Below are 27,860 nucleotides of genomic sequence, written 5' to 3'. Positions count from 1 at the left end.
CCATAAGTCAAACGCTGTGGAGAGGAGCAAGGGTCTCTCAGCACCACCTTCTGGAGTCTACCCTCTGGACAGGACTGAAGCCACTTCTAAATGGTACATGCCAGTCCCATCCTGGAGAAATGGTCCAGAAGGATACCATAGTTGCTGGTATCAAAATTTGTGGAGAGGTCCAGGAGAATCCACAGGATTGCACTCTGTCCCCCACTGAAGGTCATCTACCAAGGCTGGCAAAAGCAGTTTCATTTCCAAATCCAGGCCACAAGCCAATTTGGAAAGGATCGAAGTAGTTGGTTTTGTCCAAGAAAACCTAGGTTTCAGAGTGTTGAACCCTTCACAAAACGGTGACTTGGAGAAGAGCGCAGTGGGGAAGGCGTGGGGCCACATGGAAATGCTCTGTCCAGCTTAGCTGTGCAGCTATCACATGTAATCATAAGGCCCCTTCCACCAAGCAATACCCATCCACCCATGTTCTCAGGCCACCACAGATCAACCTAGCAGTCCTTCAAGCTGAGAAGAAAAGTGCATGCAGAGCAGATAACTCAAACTGGTGAGCCGAGCTATAGATTGCACAGGTAAGACATAGACTTCTGTTCTAGAAAACATTTACCCATTTTACAGATGGGGTACACTGAGTCTGAATTTGTCCCAAGGACAATCAGAAGATCTATTGCAGAGAATTCAAAGCATAGCAGATAGGGATGTGTGAACTCATCCCCACCCGGGTTCTCTGGACACCCGCCCAGCCCCTGCCACTGCTTGCCAGTCCCCAGACCACATTCAAGCCCCTCCCATGCTTGGCGAGCAGTCTGCACTCACCCAGGCAGCCTCATTGAGCTCCGCCGTTGCCATATTTTCTAAAAATAAAATGGCAATTGCAAAAATGGGCATGTCTTTGTATTGCGCGAAAATACACATTTTGCAAAATGTGCATAGTCTCGTGTGTGAAATGCACATTTTTGTGAAGGTGCATATTTGCGTGTGTGCAAAAATGTGTATTTTTGAAAAATGCACATTTTTACACATACGTGGATATGCGCATTCACAAAATGCACATTTTCACATGTGCGCAAATATGCGCAATTTTGCGATCGCCATTTTATTTCTCAAAAAATGGCGACCGTGAAGCTCAATGAGGCCACCAGGGTGAGTGCAGGCCATTCGCTGAATGGGGCAGGGCTCGGCAAGTGGGGCTTGGGGATGCGGGCAGGGGTGGTTCCGCCGGATTCTTGGACTGAATTGGGTGCCAGCACCATCCCTAATAGAAGATAACGAAACAGATTGAGCCAAGCCATAATACTGAGACTGAGAGATGAGCCAATCTGTAAAGTCAATCAAAGGCATGGCAAAGAGTGGGTACAACAGATAGTTATAGTCACTTTATTTATATACTGCTTTTGGTGTATACTACACTCAAAGTGGTTCACAGCAAAGTATTTTAAAAAACCTCAATAGTACATTGTTATCCATAGCATCTCCCTGTAAAAGACCATTCAGAACAGTTTCATAATTATTTTTTTAAAAACACCTCAATCTCAAAACCAGTCTCCCTCAATGTGTTGTCCTCCAGATGTTTTTGGACTGCAGCTCCCATCAGCCCCAGCCAATATGGGCAGTGGTCAATAGGAGTTGTTCCAAAACATCCAGAGGGCACCAGGTTGGAGAAGGCTGCTTAAAACCATTTATATTTCCTTACCTAGAGTCAGCCTCTGACCTAGGAGGCAATAAAGGCCTGTAGGGAGAGGCAAGGATGTTTCCCAATTTTAGGTGTTGAAGGAACAGGATGAAGAACCAGCTGGCCTAGATAGATAGACAGACAGACAGACAGATTTTAATAGGATCATAGATCAGCACATAAAATATTTACACTCAGCATACGTAATTATACAGAAACTCCAAAAGACTAAAGGGTTAGCCAGTTGGAATTATACTATTTCATCAAGAGTCTGTGGCAAGCACTAGCAGCTGCACAGAACCTGGCCACTTTATCTGCAATCTGAGGATCCAGATCAGAAAGAAGAACAGAAAGATAAAATTCATTTGATCTGCCTGGCATTTTTTTGTAAAATAGGTGTAATCAAAATGTAGCAAATTTCTCAATAGAAAGCACAATGTAATAAAACATGCCCAAGAGTTTCACTTCCCCTCCATCACAGGGTCATATATCTTCTGATATCTTCCCTCTAAAAGCATAGATGGTAAAACATTAAATCAAGCAAATGTAAATGCTTTTCTAAATTTGGGGATTGTTGGATTAGGCAGGTAATTCGCAGGCACAAGTACTTTACTCTCAGAGAAGGCTTAAATAATAAATTATTTAAGCTTTGTAACAAAGCTTAAATAATTCTTTAATTCTATATCCCATGTTCATTGTTTAATAGTTTAAGCACTATTAAACTCTTGTAAACTCATATATCAGTAATTTCTCATTCAACTGCCTTCTCCATGTTGACTGGAAAGCATCTATTAGGGTCAGTGGGGCCAATCCTATAGGGGAAAAAGCAGTTTAAGCCAAAAATTTATCAAACAGATCCATGCAGAAGCCTCCATAGAAATTAGGAGGCTGGCCTAGATGGTGGATGGCAAAAGCTCTCTCCTCTGGCATGGTCATCAAAACAACCACAGCCTCTCTTGTATAAGTCTAGTTCAGTATCCAGAACGGTTGTCCTCCACCTTTCCTGGGCCTTATCTAAATGCCCTGGAGTCCTGGTAAGACCTTGTGGGACCAAATCACAATATTAATCTGACCCAACCAGAACCCAACATTTAGGAAAGCTGTTCAAATATTTTTATAAATTGATATGGCTAATGTAATGTATTATTACAAGTATCTTTAAGTATTATAGCAAAATTTCTTTATATATTCATTCTAGGATCTAAGACACGTTGGATTATAATAAATATTTTCTCTCGTTTACCCACTGATTTTCTCCTCCAACTAGACCAGCCTTCCCCAACTTGGCGCCCTCCAGACGTGTTGAGCCTGCTGGCTGAGAATGCTGGGAAATTGTAGTCTAACACATCTGGAGGGGTATCAGGTTGTGAGACTGGACCACATGGCAACAGCTCTCATGCCACTATGGTAGTGTATGATTTGGACTTATTAATACTTCAGCCACTCCATCTTAAGACAGATGCATTCATGCACACGCACACGGGCAGGGCAGGGAACTTGGTGAACTAGCTGAGACTGATGCACTGCTTCTGAGGCTGCTCCCATCAAGACACACCGCCGCCACCAGCACGGAGACTAGAGCCCCTGCTACTGTTGGTGCTCAGATCACCATTGTTGCAAGGGCCTCATAGGTGGCTGCCCTGATCACAGGTGGAGAGGCCAGTACAAGTCTGCTAGCCAGCTTGGCTAGTCTGGGCCAAGCTGGCCCAGAACAATGCTTGCCTCCTCTCCCACTCACCCCTTTCAGGTGTGTGTATAATTCCCCTGCTCACTTTCTTACACCATGAACATCCTGGCCTCCCGCTGTCCCTGAGCTCTAGAAGCCCGGATGCAGGGTGAGAGTGAGGGCACCGGGTGTGGTCTGAGAGCTGCAGTTAAGACAAGGCAGTGTGGGCAGATGGGACTGATGGCCTACTGCTTCTGAGTCAGCTGAGTGCAATGGGTATTCTGCCCACCCCTGCCCCCGAACAGTGGTGTTTTCCAGGGAGCCTGTTGCAGGAATGGGGCTTTATGGGGAATGCCCAACCTCTTGTGCTTGTCTCACAGGCCCAGCCCCTGTTTTCCCGCTGTGCCTACAGGTTGCTGGTGTGTATTCAATCTAGTACTGGAATTTCCCTGCCATGCTTAGGAATTCTGAGTGGCACAGGGTTGGATGCATCATTTGAACTTGGTCTGACAGTTCTTCGACCGTTTAAAAGGTGTAGATGGTGGTGGTGGGTGAAATCTGAAAAGGGGTTCCCACGTCTCTCATCTCTTCCCAAGTCTCCCTCCTCTGGGAATGTCTCAGAATGGGCAGGAAGGGAGTTGCCTGTCACCCTAGCTCCCTTCACCTTCTCCAGGCCTCACTTTTGGTGCTCCCTCAGTCTCTACGAGGCATCATCGCCGTCCCCGCCGCCACCCTGGCCTCCACATCCCCATAATTTGGGGAATTGGACTGCAGGAGGCTTTTTGGCTGACCCTCCCCCTCCAGCTCCTGATGTGTTAGCCCAGGTGCCACTGCAACCTGCCTCCTGGCAAAGTTCATTTGCTCTGTACTCTCACACCTGTTGGCTGGTTTGAGAGTGAGGAATCCTGGACAGTGTTCCATAAAGGAACAAATATTTTTTTTCTTTCAGAACATCTTTGGCAAGGTCTGCCAGCAGATCATGAGAAACACTTCTTCTCTTAATTTAGAAAAATAGTACTTGTCTTTCTCTGTCAAATGGTGGCAGCTATGAAACCAGGCATCGCCCAACCAAAGAACTAGATTTGATTATTTACGTATATAGCCCATCCTAGCCCTCTGGAATGTTACAGACTTGGAGACGGAGATGGAAGCTGTATTCCTCTCTTAGAAGGTCCCAGTCTACAGGTGTATAAAGGTGGTGGATCTTGCCTCCCAGCGAATCCTGACTTAGCCAAGCATGAACTGCGTGCTACTGCACACAACCCCTTTGCTCCCACTTGTCTCCTTTTGCTAGCGTGAGTAGCTAAACAAATCAGAAATCATTTGTTTAGTGTCTTGTCTGAACCCAGGATCCTGGCTCATTTCTCCCCTCAAAATCAAGGTTCATAAGCTAAGAACAAACTCTGGTTTACGATCCTGGCTTATAAAGAGAGCAACAAGCCATGATCCCAGGTTCAGACAAGTGCTGAAGTGTTCTGGATGGTTTAGCTGGTTGCGCTAGTGGCAGGAGCCGAGCACGAGTGAATGGGCTGCGGCGCGAAGTAAGCCAGGTTTTGCCAGAATCCTGGTGACAAATGTGGGGAACTGAGGAGAGAGGCTGGTGTTTTGTGGCCCTTCCGCACCTGGAGTCCGGGCGTTAAGTGAGCCCTGCAGCAGGAGCCCTGGTGCTTCTGCTTTCCCTGCACCAGGCATCAGGACCCTGACTCCACCTGCTCTGAGGCATGAATTAACTCTGCTCAAGCTTTTACTCCCTGGGGAACCAGAGTGGTACCTGCCCCAAACTCAAGAGCCCTTCACCATGCATGGGGAAAAAAAGAAAATATGAGCATCCTCCTCCTAGCTGACTAGCCCACCTCAGTTCCTCACCTCTTAACTACACCATATTTTTGTTGTTGTTGTTGTTCAGTCGTTCAGTCGTGTCCGACTCTTCGTGACCCCATGGACCATAGCACGCCAGGCCTTCCTGTCCTGCGCTCTCTCCCGGAGCGTGCTCAAGTTCATATTCATTGCATCGGTGATGCTATCTAGCCATCTCATCCTCTGCCGTCCCCTTCTCCTTTTGCCTTCAGTCTTTCCCAGCATCAGGGTCTTTTCCAGGGAGTTTTCTCTTCGCATACACCATATTTTAAGCACAATTATATTTAAAACATATGTTTGATGTAGTCCTGGAGTGGTGCTATATGAATTTCTCTTTTCCCTGCAGGGTCCTTAATGGACTGGGCCTGGAAACGAAGTCGATAGCCGCCATGGGGCAGAGTGAATCAGAGCCTCGGGAGGAGCAAGAGGTACCGGCACCCTGCTGCTCACCCGCTGTCAGCCATAAATGGCTAGGGCTGCCCTGCTTTCTGCTAGCTGAGTATCCAGCCCTCCTGCTGTGCTTCTCTATTCCTCCCACTCCACAGACCTGCTCCAGTGGAGGCCCCACTGATGTGTGCACCCAGTGGTGTTGCCCTCACTGATGTGTGCCTTGCTTGGCTGTCCACCTGTGACTGTAGAGCCCAGTTTCATGTCTAGACATTCATTTCTGGGCTTTCTTCATGTCTCTACAAAATGAATTGATTGGCTGTCCTCTTTTTATTTAAGGCCTTGGGAATTAATGGGATCTGGTTGCTGTCAGAAGGAAGCTTTGTGCATGAATTGAATGGAAACTCAGGAACGGCTGCTTGAAATTTAATGGAGTGCCTGGCACGATATGGCCTAGATCAGCCTTCCCCATCCTGGTGTCCTCCAGATGTGTGGGACTACAGATCCCATCATCCCTGGCCAGCAGTGCCCATGCTTGCTGGGGATGGTGGGGGTTGTAGTCTAACACATATGGCCAGCAGCAGGATGGGGAAGGCTGGCCTAGACACAATGCTGCACAATGAAGCACTCGCATCTATTTTCCTTCCTTGGCATCCTTTGTTTCTGAGTTCTCTGGTCCTGCTCCTGTCCCTCAATGCCTGCTGCATTCTCTTCCACTGCAGGATGCGACCCTGACAGCTGTTCTTTCCAACATGAAGCTCTTTGTGGAGGACCAGCTCCAGACCAGCATGGTGAGGGGGGAGGGAGGGGAGGGCAAAAGCTTCAGCGGGCCTTGCTTGGGTAGAGATGTGTTGGCTGCTGCCCGCACGGCACAGCAGCGGGAAACAGCTTCCTCTCCCAGATGCTAGAAAGGCTATAATGCTTTACACTGTTCTGCTGGCAAGAACAAGCGCCTCTTTGCATGGGTGAAAAGCTTTGGAGGGGACACTGTATTGGGGAATGGGCTGTGGAATGCTGGGAAAAGGTGTTTCTTTCCCTGATCCTTTTGAAAGTGGATTCTGGGGCATGATCAAACACAGCCAGATCTGAGCAAAATTCCCATGGCTCCTGCTGGCTAGATTCAGCTTTAATTTTTATTTAATACATTTCTATCCTGTTTTTCTATGCGAGTGTCTGCAAAGCAGCTGACAATAAAACTAACCTTTAAAACAAATCAAAGTCAAATAGAAAAGCAACCGATAAAAATCCTAACAACATCAGGCTATGACAGTTAAATCACCTCTGAAACAGCAGCAGGAAAAGCCCAGTTAAACACACTTAAGCCGCATGTACACTTAAAGACTCAAAAGCCTGCATAAATAGGTCAGTCTTGCTAAAATTAGGAAGTTTAAAACTTGGAAGTTTTGTTTTGTTTTTATTTTTAGACTGGCCACTCTGGAAGTTAAACACAGTGGAATAGACTCCATAATTGTTGAAGTACGAAGTGGCTCAGGTTTGCTAAAACGCTTTTACAAATATTTCAAATGGCAACTGGTGTCCACAGCAAACTCACAGTGTAGGAGAGGATCAAACTATCCTGGCCTCAGACAGTTTAAAGGTTAAACCAGCAATTTGAAGTGGGCCCTGAAATCCCCTGGAAGCCACTGAAGATGACACAGTTTTGGAGGTGTATTGCCCATGCAGCATGCTCCAGCTACGTTTTGGACTAATCGCCGTTTCTTAGCACTATTCAGGGGCCACTCCACACAGCGTGCATGAGGATAATCTGATCTGGGAGTCACCAGGGCATGAATGTCTGTGGCCAGGTCTGTTTTGTGCAGAGAAGGTCGTTGCTGAAGCTTGTAAAAATTGCTCCTGGCTCCCAGCGTGGTCTGAACATCCAAGAACACCACAGGCTTAAGGAGGGTTCCCAAGCTAGGAACCTGATTCTTAAAGTGGGGTGGATGGGTGCAACCCCATCAGAAACAGGCTGTACACTTCTTATTTAGAGGAAAAATAACAGTATCCACACATGCACTAAGTACACCTCAGCTAGATATTGGCTGCTAAGACAAACTCCAAAATTTTGTTTAGTTGCATTTACAAGCTGCATCAGAGAAAGCAGACTCACCTAGTCAGAGATCAGTGTTATCCCCTTTTAGCCACAAAACCCTTATCCCACCGTTCGTTTTTAAAGGCAGCATAAAGGGGTTGTACTAGTGAGCTCGCAGTCCATGTGGCTTCCTAAACCCAACTTATGCTGGTTCTCAGGGACAAGTGGACATTAAAAAAGGTGATCTCAAATGCTAAAACCTACTTATCCTGCACATTCCACGTATACCTGTGCTCCACCTTCATTTCCTTGGCACGAGAACTGGCGTGCATTATATGCTGTCAAAATGGGCACCCCGTGGCAGATTCTTCCCCACCCTGCAGTAAAGCTTACAAGTTCTTAACTGGGGGGAGGGCTGCCCGCATTGTCTGTGGCCACCCCCGACAGCAGTTTTGTCCCTTCGTGAACTTTCTCCTTAAAGTTCTTCCCGGCTGTCCCTCGTGGTGCTTCCCACCTGGTGGCCTGAAGACCTTTTCCCTCAGAAAGCACTTCCTGCCTGCTGCCCTGGCTCGGGCAGGGTGGGGCGGGGCGCCTGCCTGTCTGCCTGCCTGCCTGCCTGGCAGCATCCTTAAGCTATTAGGAAACTCAGAAACATCAAGAGGCCCCTCCCTTCTTCACCTTTGGCCACTTTGGAAGTTAATCCTCTACGCTCCCAGCTCACCTCCCCCTTCCACCCCAAGGCTTGTGCAGCCAGGATTTGGCTTCTCTGCGCTGTCCTGGCCTGCCCCCCAAACAAGCCTAGTCCTGCCTACCCCTTCCATCTGCCCTGGTTCTTAGGTCCCTTTGCGGGCATGTCATGGCCCTCTTACATGTGCTTCTGGCTGAGCATGTGCAAACTCTGGCCTGGCAAGTGGGATGAAGCTTTGAAGAGCCTAGCACCACTGCCCCGAGCCTGGTGCCCTCCAGATGTTGTGGACCACAATTCCCAAACAGGCAGCATGGTCAGTGGTTGGGGAAGATGGGAGTTGTAGTCCAAAAACACCTGGAGGGTGCCAATTTGGGTAAAGGCTGGCCTAGCAGAAATAAGAGTTCAGAAGAGAAGGATGCCACCTGGTCTCAGGAAAGCAAGAACAGCTTTCACTTACTTCTGTGCCAGCTTGGCAGCAGTACTGGGGAGATGCACACGTTGTCTCTCCACCCAAGCAAGGGAATGCATGCTGGATTGCCCTGTGCAAGCTGTGGTTTGATCTTGCACTGATGTCCCAATTTAGGTGGTTCTTAGTTTGTTTCTTGTGCTGAGATCAGCTCAAGTTCCAGTTGCTGATGAGCTCAGCTTCCCCACTGTCCCGCCCCATGGTGCAGCTGACTGGGTGGGAGACTGAGGTGGGAACTCCACAGCAACTGGAATCAGACCTTGGGACCCCCAGGAATGTCAAGCCAGTCCTGCCCAGGGAGGCGCTGTGGCTGATGGACTCCCCTCCTTGTGCCCAGTCTCTGCATCGTGTGCTGCCGTCAGGCTTGGCTCTGGCCAGTGCTAGGGAAAAAACTCTGTCCCCTTCTTGCTCAGACCAAAGGATAGGCCAGCCTTTCCCAACCTGGCACCCTCCAGATGCGTTGGGACTGCAACTATCTCCATTCTCAGACAGCATGGGCAATGATGGGAGTTGCAGTCCCAACACGTCTGGAGGGCACCAGGTTGGGCTAAGCTGCAGAGGGCCATGCCTGGAAGCATTCCTGCTTTAGCCTACCTGTGTTCAAAGGGCTTCTTGCAGGCCTGGCTGGTCATCCTGTCCTTCCCTCCTTTCACAAGTGGTGTATAAATCTCCTGCCTAAGTGCCAGGTTCAGCTGCCTCTCCTGACAGCTGCCTCTTCAAGCTTGGAATCTGCTGTGCATCGCTCCAGAGTGGTGTCTCTGTACAGAGGGATGGAACTGCCCAGCACATCTCCTCCAGAAAAGCAAACGACTGGCCAGAGCCTTCCAGCAGGCTGTGGGCCATGCACCAATTGGGCTCTCACTCTTCCCGACAGGTGTTGGGTGTTGTGATAGGAGTCGGGCTTTCTGTGCTGCTTGTTGCTGCATTGATCCTGGTGTTGATCCGCCAGTTTCGCCTTCAGAGTAAGTTTCCCTTTTGGCTGAGGGAAGAGTGGGGTGGGATGGAGTTTCTTGTCTTAGGTGGGGTTGGCCTTGGCCTCCTGGCTCCCTGATCTTGTCACCTCCTTTCTACCTTCCCTGCAGAGGTTCAGGCCGAGGAGCAACCCAAGTATCGATTTCGCAAGCGGGACAAAGTGTTGTTCTATGGGCGGAAGATCATGCGCAAGGTGACAGGAAGCCCAGGGTCCAGAGGGTGGGCATGGAGCTGGTATGCTGGGACGTCTTTGCAATTAATTGGTTCAGCAAGGCACTGTGCATAATGCAGTGTCTCAGTGGACAGAGTCTGTGCATCATGAAGCTGGCTTGGGCTCCATAGAGTCTGGATTGGGCAGCATGACTCTGACGGTTTTGCTTGTTCCTGGAAATATCCTGGACAGGTCAAGGGCTGTTGAGGATCTGTGTCTGCCTGGACAAGTGTCGGCCCACCCTGCTGGTATTTGTCATATGGCTTCCAAGTTACCTACCAAAGGGGAGAACCGTTTCCTCTTTCCTCTGACATCCTCCTTCAACTTACCACGTCCGCTCTCTTGGCAGGTTTCTCAGTCCACATCCTCCCTTGTAGACACCACCATCTCTGCTTCTCGGCCACGCATGAAGAAGAAACTCAAGATGCTAAATATTGCCAAAAAGTGAGCAGACAAGCCAGAGGGAGGTGGTGTTTGGGGGGGTGGGGGCATGGGTCTGGGCATGTCAGAGATTCAAGGGGCACCTTGGGACTTTGGGGAGCCTGAGCAGCCACAGCCCACGGCAGTGGACACAGGTTCTCTTAAGGCCACTAAAGTCCCACCCAGGAAGGGAGCATTGAAAAGGAGCTGGTGGTCACCCAGGTCTCGTCCCGAGGAGGAGGCAGGCTCTCCTGTATTTCAACCATCCCCAGCAGATGCCTGAAAGCTTCCAAGGAAGCCTCCCTCCTGAAGCAACAGTTGCTTTTGGGAAACCTTTGTTAATGATTACCTGACTCCCAGTGTTTTAAAAATATCTTGCCCTGTCCTCAGTGGTCAAAGTAAGTAATTATTCTTCTGTCTTCTTGCTATTAAATGTTTGAAAGATGTAACTCTCTTCCCCCTCCCCCGCCCCTCTCTCTCAGTCACACACACACACACACACACACTTATATATACACACACACATTGGGCAGTTCTTTGGACATTCCTCTGAATCCATTCCAGTTCTGTTGCTATGTTCTCTACAACAATGACGGCTACAAACTTTATTTGAAAAAGAGAGACTATGTACCTTAAGTCTTAAAACCTGCACGTTGCTTGCCCAGAAATAGCCATAGTGGACCTATGGCAGTCAAGGGAGGTTAGCAGTTTGGAGATGAAATAGAGGACCTGTTCAAGGGGTGTGTGTGAAGTGGGTGCCGCTTTCAGGCCGTAAAGATAAGCTGTGTTATTTGGAAATAAGCCTGCCCCACTGCTGTAAAGCTGGTGAATTCTCACAGAGCCCAAACCAGCGTGGAGGGAAGATTGGGTTATTGCCTGTTTCCTTGCTTGGGAGGAGAAGGAGGCACAGGTGGCTTGTGGTCCCTCTTGGGTCTGGGCATCTCCCCTTCCTTGCAAGGAAGTTGGCTTGCCTGCGGTCTGCAAAGGTATCTCAGCCGTTTCTCCCTGTGCTCAGGATCCTACGTATCAAGAAAGAGCTGCCAACCCTTCAGCTGAAGGAGCCACCTCCCTCTGTCCTGGAGGCTGATCTCACAGAGTTTGATGTGGCCAACTCTCACCTCCCTTCGGAGGTGCTCTACATGCTGAAGAATGTGCGGTGAGTATGTGCTGCAGGCTCACATTAGCTCAGTTTGGGGCCTGGATGGAAGTGGATGGAAGCTGCAGGACATGCCTTGGCAGCAGCTGGCACAAGAACAAAGCAAAGTGTTCCTCTGCTCTCCGAAGGAGACTAGACCTTGTTTGCAGGATGCAAACTCTTCTCGGGAATGCAGGAAGCAAGATGATAATGCCTTTGCATGGGCGCCTCCAGCTAGAGAGAGACAGTTTCCCAGTCTGGTACTGTTCATCTGTGATATGGCTTGGTACGTTCCCTTAAAAGTACTAGCAGATTTTTTCCCACTGTGTAGACTCCTGCAGCGTGAGTACCACAGGGGGTTGTGGGGCTGCTGTCAGTGGCTTCTCCTCCCTCTCTTCCCCTTTCTCCTACCCTCTGGGGAATCCAGTGACTGATTATTGTTTTAAAACTAACATTTTAAAGTTTCCAAAGGGGAGGGCATGTTAGACTATTGCTGCAAAAACAACAAAAAGTCTTGTGGCACATTAAAGATGAGCAGATTTATTCTGGCAGATGCTTCATCAGATAGATGGAGCATTATAGAGAATTTCAGGTACAGATTGAAGGGGGGGTAGAATTTTAAACAGTGAGGTCAGAAGGAAATTAAATACATAAAGTACTGGCAGTGAGTGTCATTCTCAGTAGTTTCTGCATTTCACTTCCTTCTGACCTGAATATTTACAATTCTCCCCCTCAACCCCACCTTGTTCATTGTGTGTGTGTGTGTGTGTGTGTGTGTGTATATATATATATATATATATACACACACACATACATACACACACACCTGATATTCTCGGTAACACACCCTGCATCTCATGAAGTGGGCTATAGTCTATGAAAGGGTTCTGCCAGAATAAATTTATTTGCCTTTGAGGTGCCACAAGACATTTTAAAGTTGTTCACATAAATGCATGGCTCCTTTCAGCCTGGGGAAGGGAGTGCAGATATATTAAAAAGAGCAGTGGGTGTCACCAAATACACTGATCTGAGTGCCAGCTGTCCTGCTGTCCAAAGCCAGTTTTGCCCCGGAATGGGTGAACACAACTAAGACAATAATAAACTTGGACTGTAGAGCTAGCCTTAGATTCCCTGGCATAGTTGTCCCCATATTACAATTTTATTTCATGTATCGGCTGGCACAGAACCTGCAAGCCACCTAGGGATCTGAGTCCGGTGAGAAAAGCCCAGGCAGCCCTCTATTCCTGGCTGAGAGCAAGCTATTCTCCCCACTACTGCTGTGGAACATGGAAGAACAGTAGAGCAGCTCTTAGAACAGGACTTCAGAGGTTACATAGGGAAATAGGAGGAAGTTGCCTTATACTGACCAAGACTGTTGGTTCATCTAGCTCAATACTGTCTATAGACTACACCAGGGATGGGAAACGTGTGGCTCTCCAGATGTTTGACAGCAACTCCAATCATCCCATACCATTGGCTGTGCTGGTTGGGGCTGATGGGAGTGGAGTCCATGAATATCTGGAGGGCCACCCATTCCCCATCCGTACTCTACGCTGATTGGAAGTGGTTCTCCTAGATTTTAAGGCAGGTGTCTTTCCCAGCCCTTCCTGGAGATGCCAGAGACTGAACTTTTGCTTCCAATTGTGTGCTGTACCATTAAGCTATACTTTAGGCTGAGCCTGAATTTCCCAAAGAAGCATATTTTGAAAGAGTTTAAAACGATGTATCACTAAGCAGACATACCTACAATTAGAGGAAAGGGGGAAACTGCAACAGAATGTTGCACTGCAGAGTGTTCCTGTTCAAGACACTCCATTCAATTCCTCCCACACTTCTGGTTTTCCATTCCACTCCCCCAGAAAATCCGTCAGTATTCCATAGCAATTGAGCATACTCAGTCCTTATTGAGCTGTTTGTGGGATGTCCCCCACATAAATATTTTTTGTGCTTCCACAAACCTTGGGATTTCCCTGAGCTTGCTGATATCTCCCTCTTGTGCATGAGTGGTGTTACTTTTGGCTACATAAGTGACAGCCTTCATCTCTGAAAAAGAGGAAATAGAAGGAGTGATAAACTGAAAGAATGCATGAATGTAACTGACTCTGATGAGATCTTGGCTAATAGGGCAAGCATCCAATATTTGCTTAGCATTATGCAGTCACGATATCATCAGACATTCTGCGCAGTCGGAGGACTTAAACTATCAGAGTTCAAAGGGCTTCTTCTCCTCCACTGTATTTTAAAGATCACCTGCTCCTGGGTTAGAGAAGCAACTTCACAATCCCTGTGGTTTCTTAAGCTAATACTGGCCAGGTTCCCAGGGTTATGTAGATACTAAAGCTAATTATCTTGGGAGCCAGCTTCATTCATATGCATATCCCAGTTAAAGTAAACATATTTCTCAGACTTCATTTCCCTGGTTTAAATGGATGTCAGAGAGGAAGAGACAGGAAAAGGCTGGAGGGATGCAAATGTACTCCCATTAGGGACCCTGTCTAGTTAAAACTTGGGTGTAGACTACATTTGGGATCTGTATCATGATTGAACTTGCATAGTTTTTATGCAAAATTGAAAGGCTTTGTTCGTAATGCCTTTACTAGCTTTTAACAGATGCTGCAACACTACAACAATTTAAATAAAACGTGATAGGAAGACCACAGAAATGTGAAGACGGCAGAACAGGTTTTTGTTTATTTTAAATATTTATATCCTGCCTTTCAATCAAATGGTTCCCAAACTTGTCTGCAACAGATTATAACAATACAGAGCAATGAATTTGTCCTTTGATGAAGGGGTGGCCAATAGAGATGCTGGCGGCACATGATGTGAAATCTCTGCCCAGCTATCTGGTGGTCCCCCTGCTGCTGTCCTATGACCCGTCCAGAGGAAATACCCCTTCCTCCCCCACCCCCAGAAGCGTGCTGGGCACTGTGAAGCAGGGCATATCTTGGGTGTGTTGGTGCCGTCAGACAGGCATGACGGGGATGTGGTGGTGATGGTGCCCTCTCACTCCCTTGCAGGGTGCTGGGCCACTTTGAGAAGCCCCTGTTCCTGGAGCTGTGCAAGCACATGACCTTCCAACAGTGTCAGCAAGGCGAGTACGTCTTTCGCCCAGGCCAGCCTGACACCAGCATTTACGTGGTCCAAGATGGGAAGCTGGAGCTCTTCCTGTCTGAGCAGGTGAGGAGCGAGAGCTCAGTAGGGCAGCCCCAGCTGTCCAGGCTGCACTGGGCAGGGCAATCCCCGCACAGCAAGAGCGACTGGAACGGACATGGCTGGGCAGGGCCACTGGCAGCTCCCGTGTGCTTCAGTGGGACTTGCAGCAGAGACCTCGATGGTGTGCCTGCTCGAAGGCCTGGGCGGGGAGGGCACAGCGGCAGACTCTGACCATGGCTAGCTTCTCACAAGTGTTGGTGTGTGTGATCCAGGATGGGAAAGAGACCCTCGTGAAGGAGGTGTTCCCAGGGGACAGCGTTCACAGTCTGCTCAGCATCCTGGACGTCATCACGGTAGGGTCCTGCTCCCAAAGCGATTGGGTGCCCTGGCCCCTTTTCTCCTCCAGCACCTCAGGAATTCCAGCTTCCCCAGCTGTTAACCAGGTGCAGCCTGACCCAACCAGCCCACCACGGTCTTGTTGCCCCTTCACCCATCTTGGCTATTGCCTTCTCAGGCGTGCCCCGTTGGATGAGGCTTGAACAGGGGGGCCCATCCCTGGGGTAATACCAGCCAGGCCACCACTGCCTCTGCCACATAACTGCTGGAGCAGAAGGAAGTGGGTTCTTTTGAGTGGTTGGCTTCTGACCATAGTGAAGGGGCTGGTTGTCTGGGAAGATGCCCCCGTGGAATGGCGGGGGGTTGAACTATGGCCACACACATGCCGTTCTGGGAATGGGGCATCTGCTGTGATGGGTAAGTGCCTCTGCCCTCCGCTCCCCCCCCACTCACACACACGCCAGCATTCTGTCTGTAGGGATCAAGGGCCTCTGTAGATGGCCTGGATTTCACGGATGGCTTTCCAACAGGGTCACCAGCGGCCATACCGGACAGTGTCTGCACGAGTGGCTGAGGACTCCACGGTGCTGCGCCTGCCAGTGGAGGCCTTCTCAGCTGTCTTTGAGAAGTACCCCGAGAGCCTTGTCCGGGTGGTGCAGGTGAGCGCTGGCTGATCTTGCCCAGGTCCTGTGTTTCCAGAAAGCCCTTTCTCCTTCTCCCTCTCCCCCTTCTGCACCTCCCACACGCCCCTTCCGTGTTCTCCTGCTCACACTTGAATTGGCTTGGCCCTGGTCAAAGATGGAGAACTGCTTTTGGCCTGGGACTTGCTCAAGGGCGGTGTGTGTCCTTCGTGCTGAGGAGTCCTAAACTGCACTATCCGACGAGCGGCTGAGAGCAAGGCCAGCCCCTGTTCCATGGGTTGTGGCACCTGCTGCAGTGAGCCCACTGGGGGCAAGAGGAGGGTCCCAGTGGAAACGGCAGGGGCCTTTCCTTTGCTGGGGTTTCACTCCTCCTTGGGTTCCAACAGTACCCAAGTAGCTCGTACCCCACCATGGGCCAGGCATTGCCCCTCCCGGGGGCCTTGCCTCCCTGCTGCCGCACAGACCTCAACCTGCTGATGACGCTCCTCTGACCTGCTGCTCCAATTCCAGATCATCATGGTGCGCCTGCAGAGAGTCACCTTCTTGGCCCTGCACAACTACCTTGGCCTGACCAATGAACTTTTCAGCCATGTGAGTTACCAGCCACATCCTATCCTGCTCTGTTCCACCTTTGATAAAATCGCTCTCTCTCTCTTCTGCCGGCTGGAACTTGTTCTCAGTGCTAGGACTCAACCCTAGAATGTGGGAAGCAACAGCCAGCGGTCTCTGAGCATGTGCAGAATGCGTTCCCCTCACCATTGATTAAGGTGTAGGGCAGCCTTCCTCAGCCTAGTGCCCTCCAGCTGTGTTGGACCGCAACTCCCATAGTTCCCATGGCTATGCTGGCTGGGGACGATGGGCATTACAGTCCAACACATCTGGAGGACTCCAGGTTGGGGAAGGCTGGGTTCGTTCTTTAAGGATAGCGAGGATGGGATTTCAGAGCACAAGAAGCATGGCCGGGCACCCGCCCCCCCCAAGCTCCCCACCTCGGTGTGCAATGGTCATGAGCGTGCTTCCTGTCCCCAGGAGATGCAGCCCCTGCGGCTTTTCCCCCAGTCGAGCCACCCGTCCCGCACCAGTCCCATCCGCCACGGCAAGCGGGTCATCAGCGCCTCCTCCGTCGAGGATGCCAGGGATAGTGCTGGAAGGCAGCTGGATGCTTCACCGAGAGACCAGGGTAAGTGCATCTTAGCTGGGTTGTCAATGGGAAGTCAGTGCGGTGGCTTCTCTGCTTCTGAAGAGCGTAGAACTCCTTAGGCCCCAGCTGCAGGCTGTTCAGTGCCCCCCCCCTTCTCCCCTGTGTCTCCTCTCTTCTGTCAAGGCCTCCTGTGAATCCCCCTTGACAGAACGGGCTGAGGATCAGTCAGATGCTCCCAGCTCCAGGCAGCCTGCTCACGAGAGTGCCCATCCCAGCTGGCCCTCTCGCCTCTGCTGTGGGCGAGGTGAAGGCTGTAAGGGAGTCCCACAGCTTTCCTGGGGAGTGGATGCAGCCACTCATTCCTGTGGAAGAGAATAAGGGCTGTTCTTGGAGACACAATCAGGGCTGGGGAGAAAAGCCCACCCCCTGCCCCAGGCACAGGGATTACCAGTGCCTGGGCTGGGATGAGCTTGCCCTCAGGCCAATCTTGGCCTGGACAACAGCACTGGGCTCCTTCCTAGAGGGGAAACTGCTTCTCTCGGGTGCTCCCATGCCTGAGGCAGTGGGCACATCTGACTCCACGTCAGCAGGGTCTCCTTACTATTGGAGCTGGGGGCTCAGATGCTGCTGCCGGGGACTCTGTGGGCCAGGGGTCTCACTGTAGCTCTCTGTCCAGGGCACACCAGAACTGGAGCCCAACAGTCCCCCTTGTCCTGGCTGCCACCTCACTCTGTTTTCTCTGCCCTGACTCCTTTTCGCCCTCCCTGCACACTCTTGGTCTTAGCAAGTCGTAGGTGTCTAATCTGGTTACGCACGGGCAGAAATGTATTTTATTGTTCATATTTTATGTTTTTATATACTGTGGACTGCCCAGTGAACTTGGGTTATTGGGCAGTTTAAAAGTGCCATCAGTCAAACACACATAAAATAAACCTCCCCTGGGAGTGGTTCTGTGGCCCTTGAAATGCGCAAGGTTCGGGGTGTGGGTTTCCCCTCACACACGCAGGGGATCAGGTGCCCACGCGTTTACTGCGGCTGGTGAGTGACAGCCTCCCATTCTTGCAGGTGACCCACTGAAGCCAGGCTTGCTGGAGTCACCTGCCGCCCCACGCTTGAGCCGTTGCATCTCCATGCCAGTGGACATCTCAGGTATCTCCCCCCCCCCCCCGTCTCTTGGCACCTTTGCCCTTCCTGTGGCAGCGCAGCATCCGTGGGCTGGGCGCTCCATCTCACCGATCTTTTCTCATGCAGGGACCCAGAAGGGGCCCCGCTCGGACTTTGACATGGCCTACGAACGTGGCCGCATCTCCGTGTCCCTTCAGGAAGACAGTTCTGTCTCACTGGCTGGCTTTGCCCGGGTAGGTCTCCGCCACGAATGGGATGCTCTGCTCTGCCAGTGCCCCTGGGCTGATCCTGCTGGCCTGGAGCGAGGGAGGGAGGGAGGGAGGCAGGCTGCCAGGGGAGGTGTTTGTGCTGGGCCTTTGGGCACAGGCCCTCCATGAAATGACCTTTGCTGGGCTAGAAGTTGGTTGCCCTGCTTGGGTGGAGACTGCTGTGTCTGCCTGGCAAGAGTGGTGCATTTCAGGCCTTCCCTTTGGAAAGCCTCTTCTGCGGCTGGCCTCTTGTCCCTTCTGCCTCCCCTGAGCTGCTCGTTCCTGTCCCCATCCTTGGCAGTCCATCTCACATGAGCCTCGGGAGCGGAAGTCTGTGACAGTGGAAGAGCAGCCGTCTGGGATCTACCACTACAACTACTGTGAGGATGACTCAGCGACTGGCAACTGCCCCTTCGGGCCATACCAAGGCCGCCAGACTAGTGCCATCTTTGAGGCTGCCAAGCGGGAGCTGGTCAAGCTCATGAAGATCGAGGTAGAGACCTTCTGTGCTCCAAGGGGTGGGGTTCCTGCAGAAGCCCCTCACCCCATCCCTTTCACTCTGAATTGGATTTAGAAAGGAACGGACTGTGGTTAGAGCAGGAGGAGGATTCTAGTGGTCCATGGCCAAAGAAGGGGTGAGCCCTGCTGCATGGCTTGTTTGGGGCAGGAGGGGGAGCAGCCATAAGGCCTGCCTTCTCTCAGTCAGTCAAGAGGCTGGTGTTGACACTGGGGCTTCTCCACCGCCCCTTTGCTTGCCCTCCCAACAGTGCCTGGTCACCTGCCCCAGACCAGAGCACAGCAGAGAACAGTTGCCCTTTATTTTGTGTTAGGGAATCTCTACTCAACACATTTAATTCGCTTCCAAACCTGCTCAGCTGTCACATGCCCCAAATCTTTTCCCATGGTTTCACTGCTCATTGTGCCGTACAATATTCCCAGGGTGCATCCTGGCAAGTATCCTGGTCACTGTTGTTCCCGTTTCCCATATGAAAAAAATTGTGGCCATGAGAAAGTTACTTGCCCAAAGCTGCACAACAGTGGACCAGTTTACACGCTGCACCAGACATGTGGAAGCTGCTGGAGAATGCCGCTGCGTGCCCAGTGGCACCGCATTCAGCAGGGAGCGCCTGATAGAGAGATGCTTATCACATGGATCCCCTGAATCGCATAAGGATCCTGCACTCCCGGTACTGCAGGTTCTGGCATGGACTCTCCCTTTGAGTGGCGGGGGGGGGGGGGGGGTTCGCTTGGAAAGCATCTCTGCATGTTGCTGTTGTGCAGAAGCTTCCACATGCTGGTGCAGCATGTGGCCCAGCGTCTCCCAGGCCGGCGGCTGGTTCCATCAGTTGGACCGCGCAGGTGCTGGGCACACCACTGTCCCCCAGTAAGTGACATGAGGTTGGGGCAGCTCCCATTGTTTCCGTTTCAGAACCTTGGAGTTCTGCGATGGAGCCATGGGAAAGGAGTGGATCTCAGCACCTTGAGGGAGCTGCAGTCCACGGGAACCTGACGGTGAATCTGGGCTCAGATTAGGACCATTCTTTACGTTTACTGTGCTTGGGGCAGGCAGGCTCTGTGCAGAGCCCATTGTAGTGATCAGCCCAAGGGCTTTTCAGGCTCCTGCTTTCCGCATCTTGCCCAGCAGGTTGTTTTCCTCCTTGCTCTTTCCACCTGAGCTCAGAATAGTGACTCTGCCCTCTTCTGCCGGGGGAGTTGGGCCTCCATGTTGACCCTGACATGCTGAGAGCCTGGGGGGTGTCCTAGGAGCAGGAACTGGCCTGATGCTTCCCTCCTTTCCTTTGCCCGGTCTCAGGGTGTTGGCTCCTATTGCAGGGCTTGGCCTAGTCACTAGGATGGGACACCCATGGCCGCCCTCCTGCTCTTTCCACAGGATTCCTCCTTACTGAACAATCGGGTATTGCTGCACCATGCCAAGGCTGGGACGGTGATTGCCCGTCAAGGAGATCAGGCAAGTGTTACAGAGGGCACGCAAGTTGATAAAGTTGCCTGGCCCAGCAGAAAGGGGATGTGGCAACTGCAGGCAGCCTTCCGGTATTAAAAAAAAAATCATACAGTGCAGTAAGAAAGCTCAAATAAACAATGCAGCATCAGGAAAGGAGAAGGAAATGTGCTGTTTGTTTGCACAAAACGGCTTCCTCTGCCTGTTGCTGGAGTCCAGGACTCGATGGGCATGTTTTATAAAAGGAAAAAACTTGGCAAATCCTTCATCACTCCCCACCACCACTTCTTTCTCCATACCCTCCAGTTCCTTCTGCCTCTTTCTATATCATTTGCCTTGTAGACCCTTAATCATCTCCTGAACCTTTTTCAAGTTCTCCACATCCATGGGCAGGACAAGAACCCATGCTATGTAACTATTGGTAGGCATGTTAAACTTAAACATGAAGAAGGACTTTCAGGCTCCTGCTGCCCCTCCAGATTTCAGCTCCAGTTGTAGTTCTTGCTCCAGCTCCAGTTTCTGACTGCAGGGACATGAGGTTGAAAAAGCAATGCAGTCCAGATCTGGTTCCTGGAGCAATTCACCAGGCCACAGATTTTTTCACCAGAAAACCCAAGTGCGACTAGCAAGCATTGTGAACAGGTTGAATGTTTACATATATTCTGTTGCATTACTTTTTTGTTGTTCAGTTTGTTGGAGGCTTCCCTCCAAGATGTATAATTCTGTGTTTTGCTGTTGTACTATGGAATGGAAAGCACAACTTCATGCAGAGAATTTGGCAGGGATGGTCAGGGACTCGAAAAGGAGTCAGGGCAGGGCATGAGAACTGGGAACATGAAAAGGGGAATGAAATGCATATTGGCTCCAAACTTATTTCTTGCTCCCATCAAAAGGCCAACTCTTGAGTATCCAAAGTCTTTAGCAGAAACTGCCAACATGGCTTTAGATTTTAAGAGCAAGGAACTTGCTTAAAAATAAAAGCCATCATAATAATGGACATTTCTAGAGTCCCGCTGAAGTTCCCAAGTCATCTGTAGTCAGAGGCTGTGTGTTGTCCTCCACGGCGGCTGTGCAAATCTGTGGCTTCTGCATCATCCCTTTTCTCCGCCCAAGCCAGGAAGGCAGCACTGCTTACGCAGGTCTTTCTTGACAGGACGTCAGCCTGCACTTTGTGCTGTGGGGCTGCCTGCACGTTTACCAGAGGATGATCGACAAGGCCGAGGATGTCTGCCTCTTCTTGACGCAGCCTGGCGAGATGGTGGGCCAGCTAGCCGTGCTCACTGGGGAGCCGCTTATCTTCACCATCAAGGCCAACCGGGACTGCACTTTCCTCAAGATCTCCAAGTCGGACTTTTATGAGTGGGTGACGCATGCACGTGCGCACACTGACACGCGCACCTTTGCCATACGGTGCCTCATCCCTGCCCCCAGTTCTCTGCCATCGCTCATCCCCCTGCAGTTGAAAGTGTTCCCCATGCTGATGAGCTGAGCCACCCTTTTCCCTCTGCCGTGGAATCTGGGGGGGGGGGGTGTCCAGTGGGCAACCCCAGACGGAGCAGAATGGAGGAAAAGGGCTAGATTACACCCATTGCTTCATTGCAGGGCTACTGGCAGGAGGAGAGGAGGGGCTTTCTTGGCCACAGGAGACTCTCCGCTGCCCCCCAGTAGGAGGTGCTGCTTAAGATTGAAGCCACGCTTTTCTTGAGGAGCAAAGCAGAAAACGAAACCAGGGATGGGCAACTCGTGGCCTCTAGATGATGCTGGACTGCAACTCCCATCAGCCCTCACCATCAGCTATGCTGGCTGGGGCTGATGGGATAACAACATGTGGACGGCAACGCCTGCATGAAACTCTTTGCACTTTAACTGTGCCGGCTAATCACTTTGAAAACAAGGAGATTGGCTGGGATGGCTAAAACTGATGCAGCCACATGACCATCACTGTGCACGCGCATGCTCACACACGCACACACACAGAGAGTTTCCCCCCTGTAGCAACTCTCCTGGAAACTACAGTTTCCAGCAACTACCAGTGAAGGAGTACATGAATTGGGCCTTGCACTGAGCCAAAGCCCAGTACTGTCAAACCAAACAGACAGTGCCTTTCCTGGGCCTCAGTCAGAGGTATTTCCTGGCCCTGGCACTGGGGACTGAACTGGGACCCTCTGCATGCTGCAAAGCTTGTGCTCTGCCACTAATCTCTGACTCCCCCCCACTTCAGGATTATGCGAGAACAACCAAGTGTGGTACTGAGTGTTGCTCATACTGTGGCAGCCCGTATGTCTCCCTTTGTGCGCCAGATGGACTTTGCTATTGACTGGATGGCCGTGGAGGCTGGGCGGGCCCTTTACAGGTAAGGGAGAGGGACTCTTTCCCCATCCCCTTTCCGCCTTATCTTATTTTATTTATTATTTCATTATGCCTGGAATTCCCCATTTCCTTTGGCAAGGTACCTCTTCTCCAACCTAGATCTGGTTGGGGCTCCAAGCTTGTCCTCCACGCAAGGGAATTCTAGGCCCTTCCTCTTCCTGTTGCTTCAGTTTAGTTACAATTGGGAGAAGGGGGCACAGGCAGGAACTTCAGTGGTTGCACTCCCCAATTGAAGGGCTCTATTCTGCCTACGGAATCCCAGGGGACTGATTAGACATGCACACATGCAGAGCCCATGTCATAATACTCCCATCAAATACCTCGCTTGAAGGGCTTTGGTGGATAGCTTGGTGCCCGCCACTGAGGACAGTCTGGCTGGTGATTACAAGAGAGAGGGCCTTTTCGGTGGTGGCTCTGAAGACCCATCTGTTTTTGCTGGCTTTCCCATAATCTGTGGGCTGCAGGTCATTTGTTTTTATAGTGTTTTATACGTTTTGTAGCATCTTATTGTACATTTATTGGCTATTTGTATATTTGTGTATGGTTTTTATCCTTGAGAGGGCTTTATCCTTAAAGGTGGCCTAAAACTAATTTTAAATGAAGTCAAAGTGAGCACAATAGATAGCGGAGCCCCAGGGAGGGGACCAGGCCAGCCAGATGAGGGTCTCTTCCTTCCCCTGCCCCTTTTCCCCCAGGCAGGGTGACAAGTCGGACTGCACCTACATCGTGCTGAACGGGCGGCTGCGCTCAGTGATCCAGAAGGGCAGCGGCAAGAAGGAGCTGGCTGGGGAGTACGGGCGCGGGGACCTCATTGGCGTGGTGAGTGCTAGTGTGGGGAAGGCTCCAGGTGGGCGCCCCTGCAGGGCGGCTGGCCAGCTGCACAGCACAGTGGCATGGCACAAACGCAGTGGCGTGCTTTGGCTCCCAGGTGCTCAGGCTCCCTCTCTCTCCCTAGCGCCACATGCTTAGCCATGGGAAGGTTGCAGGTTTGTGGTGAGACCCACCTGCCCACTCGCTACTCCCGCCTTCCGAGCACAAGCTGTCCCGGTCTGATCAGTAGTGAGAGGAGGGTGCGGCGCGGCTGAGGTCCAGGGGAGCAGGTTGTCCTGCGGCGGGGGGAAAGCTCTGGGAGACAGACTGGAGCCTCTCGGGGGATTCCGGGAGCAGGACTGGAGAGACTCTTTGTAGCAGAGACTGTTGGCTGCCAATGGAGAGTTTAAGCACCGCTGTTTCCTGGCCTGGCCTGATGATAGCTGAAAGCAGGCCTCAGTTCTGGCACAGCAACAGGACCTGCAGGGAATGTTGGGATCCTCCTGAGCCTCTAAATAGATGCTTAGTCCCCATGTGGTGACCTGCTGGTGTGCTAGAGGGTGACCAGGGTGTGGAGAGGCTAGCCAGAGGAGCTCTCTGTAGCTGCTCACTTCATAGAATCATGGAATGGTAGGGATGGAAGGGGCCTACAAGGCCATCGAGTCCAACCCCCTGCTCAGTGCAGGAATCCAAGTCAGAGCATCCCTGACAAATGGCTGTCCAGCCTCGTCTTGAAGGCCTCCAGTGTGGGAGAGCCCACTACCTCCCTAGGTAATTGGTTCCACTGTCATATTGCTCTAACAGTCAGGATGTTTCTCCTGATGTTCAGCTGGAATCTGGCTTCCTGTAACTTGAGCCCGTTATTCCGTGCCCTGCACTCTGGGATGATGGAGAAGAGATCCTGGCCTTCCTCTCTGTGACAACCTTTCAAGTACTTGAAGAGCGCAATCATATCTCCCCTCAGTCTTCTCTTCTCAAGGCTCAACATGCCCAGTTCTTTCACTTGCTGGAGAGCAGGGCCCGAACTCCTGGCTATCATAATCAAGAGGCCCCCTCTGCCCCCTCTAGGCTCAAAGGCCAGTGCTTCCCTTCATTCTGTAAGGTGGACTCAAGCGACAAGATCAGACTCTCGCTCTGGCCCGGTCCTGGACAAGTGCACCTGCTGAGCATCTCTGCTTTGTCTCAGCCGTGGCCCCTCCTGGATGTCCTTTCCTCTCCTGTGCTTGGACCTGAAATAATTATCAGCAAAATGTTCTTTGGTTTGCACGTCCCTAATGTCTGAAGAGTTCCCCCCTTTCATGCCAGGAATCCTGAGGTGGGGGCTTCCTAATGTGACTCACCTGTTGCGCCTTCAGGTAGAAGCCCTGACCCGCCAAGCCAGGGCCACCACTGTCCACGCAGTGAGGGACACAGAGTTGGCCAAGCTCCCAGAAGGGACCCTCAATAACATCAAGCGACGTTATCCTCAGGTGAGCGGCCAGAAACTCTGCGCTTCAGAAGGATCACATTCTGCATTTCGACTTAAGTTCTTGATGTTAGGAGCACAAATGGGTCCTGAATTTGCACCTGTTAATTGTGCAGCCAGTTCTGAGATTTCTTTTAGTAGAATTTGGAGTGTGTCTGTGTGATATATAATACATCTGGTATGGTACTGATATATGCACTCAGCTAGAGAGGCCTTATCAATAGACATAAACACTCAGTATAAAGATTAAAAGAATGCACTTCATAACCAAATCCTCAACTGAGTTCATCTCTAGCATGCATCACCCCATAGGATAAGCATGGATAGATGATGGGAGTTGTAGTCTTACACTTTGGGAGGGCACCAAGTCGGAGAAGGCTGTCCTAAAAATACATCCATAATGCACACAGAAAAAGGAAATGCTCCATTTTACTGCTTGACCCACCTTGTGATTATAAAACAAACTGGGCACTGTCCATTTGTTCTTCTGACTGCAAGCTCTCTGGTCGGCTGTTAACACAAACACAGGGTGCCAGTCCCACTCCTCATTTCAAAGTCATCTTGATTTTGAGCAGGTTGGATCCATACGTCAGAATGGTGAAGGCAGGTGGACCTTTAAAGGTCCAAGTTTTTTCTTGGGTTGCTGTGAGCATGCCCCATTTCAGTAGCAGAAAGACACCCTGCAGCTAGGCAGGCTGGCCCCAGCCCACCTTGCTGATCTTGCTGTGAACACTTGGCAATACAGCTGGTCCTGCAGCTGTATTGCTTCAGAGCTGGGAACAGCCCAAGGGCTTTCTCCTTGGCCAAGCTGTAAGCAGGCCACAGATCCACCTGCTTATGTCCCCTTGACTCTCCAACCTGCTCATGCCTTATGTACAGGTTGTCACCCGCCTTATTCACCTGCTGAGTCAGAAGATCCTGGGAAACTTGCAGCAGTTGCGTGGCCCTTTCCCAGGTAGGAGTGCCGCTCTTCCGGCCATGCACCAGCCTCTGGCTGCATGGTATGGACAGAGTATCCCTGCTCTGCTGCATTGTGGTTCAGGGAGTGGCCCAGTGGGGGATTGGGGGGAAGGGGCTGCTGTGGTGTGCAGCGTCCTGTTTACAGGCATATAATGCCCATGCCAGCCACTTCAGGGCTTCGGGCCCCAGTGGTAATTGCGTCTCCCTCTGCAGGTTCTGGCCTTGGCATGGCCCCCAGCTCAGAGCTGACCAATCCAGCCAGTAACCTCTCAACGGTGGCAGTCCTTCCGGTGTGTGATGATGTGCCAATGGCGGCCTTCACCTTGGAACTCAAGCATGCCCTGAACGCCATTGGTGAGCTCTGCCGGCACTCTCTCTTCTTGTGTTGCTCGGCCCTGGATCCTTTAGTCATGGCCAATTTTCTTCTGGCTTCACAGGCCCGACCCTGTTGCTCACTAGTGACATCATCCGGGCTCGTCTCGGGGCCTCAGCACTGGACAGGTAGGTTGTGCGTGTGCGCATGCAGTCAGTCTGTAGGCAGAAATGTCATAACTGCTGTTGAGGGAGGGACAGCCCTGGATTGAGGGGGTACCGGTTATGGCATAAGTGGAGTCTCCCCTGTGCTACTCCCGACTCTGCCCTATTTCGCTGGCATATTTTCACTAGTGGGGTGTTCCTCCAGCGTACCTGAGGCCTTCTTCTGCCATGTGAGTCATGGTGGCACTGCATCTTCCATTCCACCAGCATCTCGGGGCTTTCTCCAAGTACTAACGCCCCTCAGCCAGTGGATCTCAGGTCTAGCATTTGCTCTGTTAATTGGTATGATGAAATTCTTGTCATAATGCTGAGCATACTGAGGTTTCCTAAGTGAAAATGCAAACGCTTTAGGGGTCTTTTCCTCCCCAGTGAGAGGCCCCTGTAGGGCACCAGACAACTGGGAAGTTGTCTAGCAAGCATTTTTCTGTCATCCACATATCACCTGATCTCACACAGAATGCATTGCATTTTTTATTATGTTTGCCCTGCAATAACCCTAATGTGCCCCCTTTTCAGCCAGGGAACTGAGACAGGGAGAATTTGATTTCCTCGAGCCTAGACTGCAAGCCCACGACAGAGATGTTGTCTTCTCCTATCCCATCCTCTGTCCATTGGGCTGTGTGCCCTGTCCACCAATTCAACAAAGTGTTTGCATAAAATGTCAAGGATGGATGGGGTGAACCTTTGGCCCTCCAGATGTTGCTGAGCTTCATTTCCCATCAGCCCCCACCAGCAGGGCCAATGGTCAGGGATTATGGGAGTTGCAGTGCAACAATGCCTGGAGGGCCACGGGTCCGCCACCCCTGATGACGTGGATTGCCCCATGAGCTCTGAGTCCCTGGAAAAGCAACAGGGCTGGGGTAGTGGAGTGCGCACTTTGCAGGATCGTGTGGGAGATGTGGCGTTGCCTTTCTGGGCACTCTCCCTCCCCCTTCCCCCGCCTGGTGGGCTGGCTGGTGAGGATGCCAGGAGAGAAGCAGCTGCTGTCTTTTCCCTACAGCATCCATGAATATCGGCTGTCTGGCTGGCTGGCCCAGCAGGAGGACATCCACCGCATTGTGCTGTACCAGACTGACTACACCTTGACGCCCTGGACAGTGCGCTGCATCCGCCAAGCTGACTGCATTCTCATTGTGGGCCTGGGGGACCAGGAGCCCACGCTGGGCGAGGTACGGGGAGCCTGCACATGACAAGAGAGGAACGGGGCCCGCTGGGCTGGGAGAGCAGCTTCTCCCAGGCTGGGAGAGGGGAAGGGGGAGCTGGACGGATGGTTTTCATGCTGCCGCCCCCATCATAGAACTACCAGAGTGGATGTTGCTGTGTCGGTCTTAGACGGAGACGGTCAAGACCCAGAATGGATCAAATGGCACCTTTCCATTGTCTCATCCGGGTTGGTTTCTTGCGAACTTGCTACCCTTGCTTGCCCTTGTGCCATCCAATAATGACAAGAGCTGTAATGGTCATAGTTTTCTGCCTTCTCTCTTGGGCATGGTGGCACTCGCTCGTTGATGAGGGCTGTGATCGAGGGATTAAAGGAGCAATTAGCAGAAGCAAGGTAGTTGGCCCTGCACGGCACGCTGCAGTGCGAGCAAAGGCCATGGGCTC

General features: G+C 51.3%; 1 protein-coding gene across 18 annotated transcripts in view; it reads left to right on the top strand.

Annotated features, from left to right (window-relative positions):
• Positions 1–27,860, top strand: part of PNPLA6 (patatin like domain 6, lysophospholipase) — a 69,787-nt gene that overhangs the window by 16,366 nt on the left and 25,561 nt on the right. For 17 of the 18 annotated variants that reach the window (XM_084835606.1, XM_084835602.1, XM_084835612.1 and 14 more), the window contains 23 exons: positions 5,542–5,623; positions 6,305–6,373; positions 9,643–9,730; positions 9,851–9,933; positions 10,301–10,395; positions 11,387–11,527; positions 14,527–14,686; positions 14,935–15,015; positions 15,529–15,657; positions 16,150–16,230; positions 16,669–16,819; positions 17,846–17,929; positions 18,032–18,138; positions 18,455–18,646; positions 20,045–20,122; positions 21,267–21,472; positions 22,335–22,466; positions 23,179–23,302; positions 24,649–24,762; positions 25,638–25,713; positions 25,932–26,072; positions 26,156–26,219; positions 27,256–27,424. In XM_084835606.1, the coding sequence (XP_084691732.1) occupies positions 5,585–5,623; positions 6,305–6,373; positions 9,643–9,730; positions 9,851–9,933; positions 10,301–10,395; positions 11,387–11,527; positions 14,527–14,686; positions 14,935–15,015; positions 15,529–15,657; positions 16,150–16,230; positions 16,669–16,819; positions 17,846–17,929; positions 18,032–18,138; positions 18,455–18,646; positions 20,045–20,122; positions 21,267–21,472; positions 22,335–22,466; positions 23,179–23,302; positions 24,649–24,762; positions 25,638–25,713; positions 25,932–26,072; positions 26,156–26,219; positions 27,256–27,424 (2,604 nt within the window). In that variant the 5' untranslated portion in view covers positions 5,542–5,584. Of the gene's footprint in view, positions 1–5,541; positions 5,624–6,304; positions 6,374–9,642; positions 9,731–9,850; positions 9,934–10,300; positions 10,396–11,386; positions 11,528–14,108; positions 14,189–14,526; positions 14,687–14,934; positions 15,016–15,528; positions 15,658–16,149; positions 16,231–16,668; positions 16,820–17,845; positions 17,930–18,031; positions 18,139–18,454; positions 18,647–20,044; positions 20,123–21,266; positions 21,473–22,334; positions 22,467–23,178; positions 23,303–24,648; positions 24,763–25,637; positions 25,714–25,931; positions 26,073–26,155; positions 26,220–27,255; positions 27,425–27,860 lie in introns of those variants that run through there. The other variant, XM_084835617.1, reaches the window with a different exon arrangement.

This window comes from Heloderma suspectum, chromosome 2 (assembly GCF_057233095.1).
Source record: "Heloderma suspectum isolate Gila_16-S chromosome 2, 16-S_ref, whole genome shotgun sequence".
Classification (NCBI taxonomy): Eukaryota; Metazoa; Chordata; class Lepidosauria; order Squamata; family Helodermatidae; genus Heloderma; species Heloderma suspectum.
Note: the sequence above shows the minus strand (reverse complement) of the source record. Positions and strands in the feature narration are given on the sequence as shown.